At 34.2% G+C, this 8400-nt stretch overlaps 1 protein-coding gene across 1 annotated transcript in view; it reads left to right on the forward strand.

Moving 5' to 3' along the window:
- Positions 1–474: 474 nt before the first annotated feature.
- The window catches only part of fam204a (family with sequence similarity 204 member A), a 22184-nt gene continuing 14258 nt past the window's right edge, over positions 475–8400 (forward strand). Inside the window, exons 1-5 of the mRNA XM_073835070.1 lie at positions 475–883; positions 1033–1123; positions 1430–1472; positions 2713–2815; positions 6258–6347. Coding sequence (XP_073691171.1) covers positions 653–883; positions 1033–1123; positions 1430–1472; positions 2713–2815; positions 6258–6347 — 558 coding nt within the window. The 5' untranslated portion in view covers positions 475–652. The remainder of the gene's footprint in view (positions 884–1032; positions 1124–1429; positions 1473–2712; positions 2816–6257; positions 6348–8400) is intronic.

The following is an 8400-nucleotide window of genomic DNA, read 5'->3' on the forward strand; positions in this document are numbered from 1 at the left end:
AGATGCTTATTTATTGTGCAAATAAAAAAGAGTGTGGGTGATACAGTCGTTTTGCTTGTTAGGCTTTAACCAGTTTATCACCAATAATAACAAACCTTCCAAAGTTTTAAAGAAATAAATGTTAAACAGACTTGATACACTTGAAATACTATACTAGATATTATATTGTACTTGATAAAATATGATCTTCATATTTAATTGTTTTTTTTATTATTATAATTTGGCAAACGACCATGGTTAAGAAGCACATTTATACAGAGCTAGACAAACTAACGAATTTAACATAAATGTTAACCGTGAACTAAACTCCTTTTTTTGATTCATTATACAGAACAGCAACCGCCACTATTTTGTAAAGGGGCGGATCACATTTCATAATGAGATCAAAGTGCCCAATCAGCGTTTATGTTACAGCTGTTGCTCCTCCGCCGATCCAATCATGAAGCTCTATGTTCAAAATGCGGAAATACAGAAGGCAACGGTAAGCATTATGCAGTTGTTGATGTAGTTCTCTGATATATTATGATATCGTTAAATCATCAGTCGCATGTAAAAATATATTTCTTTCAGACATAATCACCGCCGCTTTTGTGGCAGAGAATAATGCGGACGTCTGCAAGAGTCGCGTATTCGATAATTCGCCAGATTTAACATGTACAGTGGACTTCTGCCGCCGGGTCTCACTGAGGCTGACCTGAGCTCTGATGAAGCTGATGAAGGAGTGACAGCAGAAAACAGACAAGGCGAACAGCTCACATGTCAGTCAGACACAGAGCCGCATTCAGTTTGTGAACAGGTTGAATGTAATAACACAAAACCCGGTTTGCACAATGATGCAGTTGGGGATGATTGTCTTCCTGGAGTTTCCTTGGAAAAGTGGCAAGTATGTGGGTCTACTGTAGTTATGCATGATTTCTGATTTAATTGGGCAGAAGAAAGTAAAGCAAGTTGCATTTGGTTCATTCAAAATGTATTTTAATATCATTATGACAGTATCATTGTTTAAAAACAGTGTTTCTGTTATTGTTTCAGAAGTTCAAAGAGCTCCAGAGAGTTAAAGATGATCAGAGAATGAAGGAACCACAAACGGAAAAGCGGAAAAGAAAAAGGCGCCATAAGAAAGGTCATTATAAGTTTTTTTTTTCTCATTGCCTACCAGTGCTTTTCTCCTATATTATTTCTGTTGCGGTTAACAGTATCCTATTTATTCATACAGCTGTGTTGATTTGTGTTTGAAAGGAATTTCTAATGCATTCACAATGCTAGGCACTTTTTTTAAGTTGTTGGGGTTAAACGTTGGGTGTCCAGTTGGATTTTCTAAATTAGAACTATAACTCACAGACGTCATTGCCTTTCTCATATGCTTGTATCGTAATGCTTGTACATACCTTTTTATTCGCAGTGTATTAATATATTTTGGTTTTTACAGCTCAAACAGGTGGGACACAGGATTGTGACACTGAGGAGAAAAGGTATGATGGACAATTATGGTTTGCTCCAAGACAGTTAAAGGAGAAGTTCACTTTCAGAACAAAAATGTACAGATAATGTACTCACCCCCTTGTCATCCAAGATGTTCATGTCTTTCTTTCTTCAGTCGAAAAGAAATGGTGTTTTTGAAGAAAACATTTCAGGATTTCTCTCTATATAATGGACTTCTATGGTGCCCCCGAGTTTGAGCTTCCAAAATACAGTTTAAATTCAGCTTCAAACTCGGGGGCACCACAGAACTCCAGTATATGGAGAGAAATCCTGAAATGTTTTTCTTTGCGACTGAAGAAAGAAAGACATGAACATCTTGAATGACAAGGGGGTAAGTACATATCTGTAAATTTTAGTTCTGAAAGTGAACTACTCCTTTAATGATGATTTCCGTAATAGATCATTCATCAAAACATCAGTACATTAGTCAGCAAGTCATGAGAGACTATGAGGGATGTTGTGCAAACAACTTGAAGCTAAAACACATTTTTAGGCTTAATAAACTTTGACTGAATTAGTTTCCAATATGTACTGAAAACTTCATATCAATCATTCAACTCTCCTCGCATTTGATGATTTTAAATTCAAATATACTTCTAAAATGAATTATTGATGTCAGAAAAACACGATGTGATGCAACTTAATTCCGCAATCACCGATACCAAAAAACCACTGTAGGTTGGAATACACTACACAACTTTTGCAGATTTTTTCCACAGTTTACAGATTGGAATTGACAGATTTAACTGAAAGTCAATTAGCGTATGGCGGACACAGACTCGTTTTTTATTGTTAGATAAAATCGGAGAATATCAAACAAGTTTGGTATTTTGAGTCGATTTTAGAGCACATATTGTTTTCATATGTCATGCACCTCCAAGCAACAAGGCGCATGTTTCTACGTGAGTTTGTTGTGTTTGGAACCACTTAAAAAGTCTGGTAGTGTGTGGTCCGTAGTTGTTTAGTGAATGGAGAATCGACAGCTGCATGATGCTTAGTTTTTAAAATCTGTTAAGATTATTGCAGCCTTGAGGGAAAAGGAGTGGAACAAACATGTTTCATCGTAGTACTTACATCTCCTTCCTATTTCACTGAACACCCTTATATTCCCAAATACTGACTGTTACAGCAAAAAGGGATGTGTGCAGAAATAATTGAAGTGTACATGCTAGTCCTAGAGTGAATAATAATAATAAACAGAGAGACTTGTCATTTTGTGTCTTTGCCCAGGGAGCCCGAAGAGAAACGGGAGGAGCACTGGAAGGGACTCGCGCAGTATTTTGGCATCAATGATAGACTCAAGCCGCCTCCTTGTAACAGACCTCCTCTCATGGTAACAATGATTTCTGCCATCTTCCTCTAGCACTCTGTGGGTGTCCTAATTCCACTCTAATGCTGAAAGCATTTTTATCCCACTGCCTTGCTCTGTTCTGTGCCTACTGTATGTGTAACTCGTAATTGTTTCCTCTATCAAACGTGAAAGACAGAGAGAGGAGGCGTCTTTTCTTCCACATGACACTGAGCATAACAGAATAGATCATATTATATTTAATGATGAGATTACCTTAATCTTGACATGAGGATGTAGCTGCACTGTCTGTTCTGGTTGGTGTTTAATATTTCTTATATGAGGTGGATTTCTCCATTGAAAGCCACAGCATAATGGAGTCAAGAGCTCTCTGTAATGCTGTAATTCAGTGATAGGGAGGGCTATGCTTGCAAATCAAATACACTGGACAGCTTCTCTAACAAATATGACATTAGGATTTTTCCCACTCAGATGCTGAAAAGGCATCACATGTTATAAAAAAGAATAAACGATATAATAAACATCATCCCCTGGTTTCACAGACAAGGCTTAAGCCTAGTCCTAGACTAAACTGTAAGTCTGAGTTGTTTCAACTGAAATCAAATTGCACTGATTGATCTTAAAATTTATCAGTGCCATTGTTTTGTCTCAAGATGCACACCAGTAATGTTTTTTTTCTAAGCACATTAATAAAAATGACTTAAATGTCCTAATTGAACTATGGCCTAATCCTGGCTTAATCTAAGCCCTGTCTGTGAAACCGGGCCCATATGTCTTTATTTGTCCTCTAAATGGACCTTTTTTAGTACTACCCACTTTCGAATCCAGCACAAACATGTTCAAACATTTATGCCATGTTTGGAATAGGAATAAAGATCTGATGATCATGGCTTTGATTATTGATATGTGAGGGTTAGGACATTTTACAATTTTTTTTTTTTTATATTTGTGATCCTGGACTACAAAAGCCGTCATGAGTAGCACGGGTATATTTTTAGCAATAGCTAACAATACATTGTATTTTTCTTTTATGCCAAAAATCATTAGGATATCAAGTGAAGATCATCTTCCATGAAGATATTTTGTAAATTGTAAATCTGTAAATATATCAAAACTTAATTTTTGATTAGTAATATGCATCGCTAAGAACTTAATTTGGACAACTTTAAAGACTATTTTCTCAATATTTTGATTTTTTTGCACCTTCAGATTCCAGATTTTTAAATAGTCGTATCTCGGCCAAATGTTGTCTTATCCTAACAAACCATACATCAATAGAAAGCGTATTTATTTATTGGTGTATACATAGAAATGTCAAAAAATATAACCTTATGACTGGTTTTGTGGTCTTGGGTCACATTTGAGAATTTGTCACATTAAAATTCTTGGTAACACTTTATAATAAGGTCATTTGTTAACATTAGTTAATATAATAGCTAACATGAATGAACAATGAACAATACATTTATTACACTATTAATACAGTTGATACAGTTCATTGTTTGTTCTTGTTAATTCACAGTGCATTAACTAATGTTAAAAAACACAATTGTGACCCTGGACCACAAAACCAGTCTTAAGTCGCTGGGGTATGTTTGTAGCAATAGTCAAAAATACATTGCATGGGTCAAAATTTTTTATTTTTCTTTTATGCCAAAAATCATTAGGAAATTAAGCAAAGTTCATGTTCCATGAAGATTTTTTGTAAAATTCCTACTGTAAACATATCAAAATGTATTTTTTGATTAGTAATATGCATTGTTAAGAACCTAATTTGGACAACTTTAAAGGGGATTTTCTCAGTCTTTTAGATTTTTTTGCATCCTCAGATTTCTGATTTCAAATAGATGTATCTCAGACAAATATTGTCCGATCCTAACAAACCATATATCAATAGAAAGCTTATTTATTGAGCTTTCATATGATGTATAAATCTCAGTTTTGTCAAATTTAACCTTATGACTGGTTTTGTGGTCCAGGGTCACAATTTATGGTCCATTAGTAAATGCTGAAATTAACATGAACTAAGATTAATAAATGCTGTAGAGGTATTGTGCATTTTTCTTAGTTCATGTTAATTAATGTTAACTAATGAACCTTATTGTAAATTGTTACCAAAATTCAAACACATTATCTGAAAATATGATTTAAAAGTTTAAACTTTCATTTAAAATTCATTTGTTTGTACAAAAGTACATATAAAATAAATAAATAAGAAAGTCATTAAACCATTAAAAAGCTGTAAAAAAAAAAAAAAGCAATAGATGTTTGTCCGTGGTGTTTTGCTTAGATATTGTCCAGCTTAGTTTCATTTAAAGCAGTAATATGTTTTTTTTTTATTTTATTTAATTTTTTTTATACAGTATATGAATTCAGTCTGTTCCTTGTAAGATGAGAGCAGAATATGTGAGAGAACGAGGAATGATTCAAGAAAGCTGACTTTGTACATTGGCTCATAATTTAATTTCGTCATGCAGGAATTTACTGATTAAATTTTCTATAAATAAGTCTCTTTAAGTGCAAAGCTTTGTAAACAGAACTAATTCATTTGTAACTTCAAGCCAATTTTGCACTAATGCATATTACTTATCATTCTGCGGCATTAACTCCAAACACTTTTTGCCGTTATTTTAATTTGTAAATTGTCATGTAAGCAGAATGTTGGCAAATGTTTTAAGTAGGAAAACGCTGCTAATTCAATTGTCCATATCGTTTCATGTCGAGCTCACATAATTTTGCATTAGCAAGTTAAAATATTGGGTTAATGAGTTAAAATATTGTTTAGATTATATATATCCAGTTGTCCTGCTAAATTAGACAGCTCTGCTGCCCCATTTTCCCTCGCTTTCAAAGGCTATATCTATTTTGGATTAAACATTATTAAAGGGCTGAGCATATGCTGTGAAAATACATTTTAATAGAGTTGTGAGTGAGGCTGATTGGAATAGTCCCTCTGAAATGTTTACCTAAGCAGAATGAATATTATATGACCGTTTCTGAAATCACAGTATGGAATATACATTAGCTCAAGAATAAATTATGTCTTCGGTGTAATTCCATGTATGTATTGTTGGGCTTTCACAGCTTTTTTTGGACGGTAAGACCAACAAACATGCTGTAGAAAATGAGAATGTGTTTTTGTTTTGGGATTTGTCTTATGAAGATCCATAATAGCAGACAGAGAGCCCTGCTCCACCAATCCTGCTGCTTTGATGGAAATATCTAATTAAAGACCAACATTTATGTTTGGTAACCTCCTGTGGCTAGACAGATTTTTTGCCTAATATTTAATCAACCAACGATTTTCATTTATGAGAGGAAATCTACATATTTGTTGTAATGGCAATCATATTAAAAAGAATGCCTGAGGGAGTTTTTAAGTTACTCTTTGATTTTTTTTTTCTTCTCATCCTTCTCTTTCTATTTGAAAATCACTTCATTTTATTTCCCTCCTTCTCATCTTCAGTCAGGCCTGGAAAAGAGCATAGAGAGTGCCATCGCTGAAGGGGACTATGGGAAGGCGGAAGAGCTGAGTGACAGACTTTCTACTCGAGAGGTATGTTGCCCAGATAAGCCATCTCGGGGGGCGCTTCAACTGTGACAAATTGAGCTAATGGGTCTGCGGCCATTTTGCCTGCAAAGACACAGAAGCTACAAACACACACACACACACACACACACACACACACACACACACACACACACACACACACACACACACACACACACACACACACACACACGCATCATTCGACTTGGGCAGAAAGTCTTGCAACCCTTTTACACTAAAGTTAATGGAAAGCCCTCCCCCAGTTTGAAGTACGGCAGTGTGTATAGAACTTTCGGTTCTGCCTTTTAATGAAGGCTACAATGCTTTCAACCCGAGCGCTAAAACATTTTCAAGGTGCCAGTTTTACACCTTTGAAGTGAGCTCGTACCTAAATACAGTGCCTGCAGTTTTAAAAAGACACATTTTAGGAGTGTACGTAGGATCAAGCGCTTCCAAGCTAATTTGGCAGAAAATGTAACATTCGCACAGCTGTAATTGCAGTTAAAAAGACATTCAACTTTTCTGAAGTTGGGGCAATCATAGCGGGCAATATTTTTAAGCCTCGCAACTTTGATTCAATGGAATCTGAAATGCATTCCGCTAAATTCTGGCCTAAGCTTTGATTTCAGCATTACTGCATGGAATTGATGTTCACTGTCAACCTTAAACAGTTTAGTACAGAAAAGGTTTAGGAATGTGCTTCCAGTTCACTTGCCTATACATTTGGTGAGCATTTTTAAAGAAGACATAATTCTTTTGTGAATATCATTTGGATTTTTTTTTATGTCACTCCACTCCAAAACCAGTGTTTTTTTTTATTTATTTATTACAGATGTGGTTGTTGTATTGTGTTGTTGGGTCATGCCTAGTATTCAGTGCCTTTTGGACATCATAACACTAAAAAAATTAAAAAATGTTTTTTTTTAAATCAATTCTTGTGTAATTTATGATTAGGATGAAATGTAAAAGATGCGAAAAAATAAGTTTGGTCAACCTTAGGTTTATAATTTTAAATAATTATAAGCCAAATGCAATCAAAAATGTTAGGGACAAATAAATAACAATTTAAATTAAATACTTATGATTTAAATGTATGGACGTTCTTTGAGAGACATACAGCTAATTACAATAGTAATTTTGTTTGTGGTGGAAACACTATGTAAAACATATGACCCTGGACCACGAAACCAGTCTTAAGTAGCACAGGTATATTTGTAGCAATAACCAACAATTCAATTCAATTATCATTTTTTTTCTTTTATGACAAATATCATTAGGATATAAAGTATAGATCATGTTCCATGAAGATATTTTGTAAATTTCCTACCATAAATATATCAAAAGGCGATTTTCTCAATATTTCGTTTTTTTTTTTGCACCCTCAGATTCCAGATTTTCAAATAGTTGTATCTCAGCCAAATATTGCCTTATTCTAACAAACCATACATCAATGGAAAGCATATGACTGGTTTTGTGGTCCAGAGACACAAATGTAAAATGTCATAACTTTTAAATACACTACTTCAACTTAAACATAATTTGCTGTCCATTCTTTCTGACTTGACTTAGGGTGGATACTAACAGAGTGGATATTTTGACCTAAAATCAGCCATTACACTAAGTCTGAGCCAAAACTGCTAACACAGAAGGTTTTAATGCTACTTTTACCAATAAAAAAATCTATTTACTTTTTTCATATTCCCCTTAACAGGGTGGACATGTTGAAGTTGACCACCTTAGACTGTAAAGATAAAGTAAAAACTGACGATTAACAGAACAGGGGTTTTCCCTCAACTTTCCCAGTTGTTTTCCCTCGAAGGAAATGATGTCAGCCATTTGATATAATGTAATTTACTTTTTCCAACTTTCATTTAAAGGGCCAGTAGTCTAATATAACAGGGTGGACAATATTTTGAAGCACAAGCTAAAAACCTTTATTTTTTTTTAAATGAATTTAATTCTTGGAAAGTATATATACATTAGAGGAAAACTATTACTGAAATACCAAACAATATGTAAATAAATAAAATGAATCATATTAAGTGTTTTATTCATCATC

This window comes from Garra rufa, chromosome 2, assembly GCF_049309525.1.
Source record: "Garra rufa chromosome 2, GarRuf1.0, whole genome shotgun sequence".
NCBI lineage: Eukaryota > Metazoa > Chordata > Actinopteri > Cypriniformes > Cyprinidae > Garra > Garra rufa.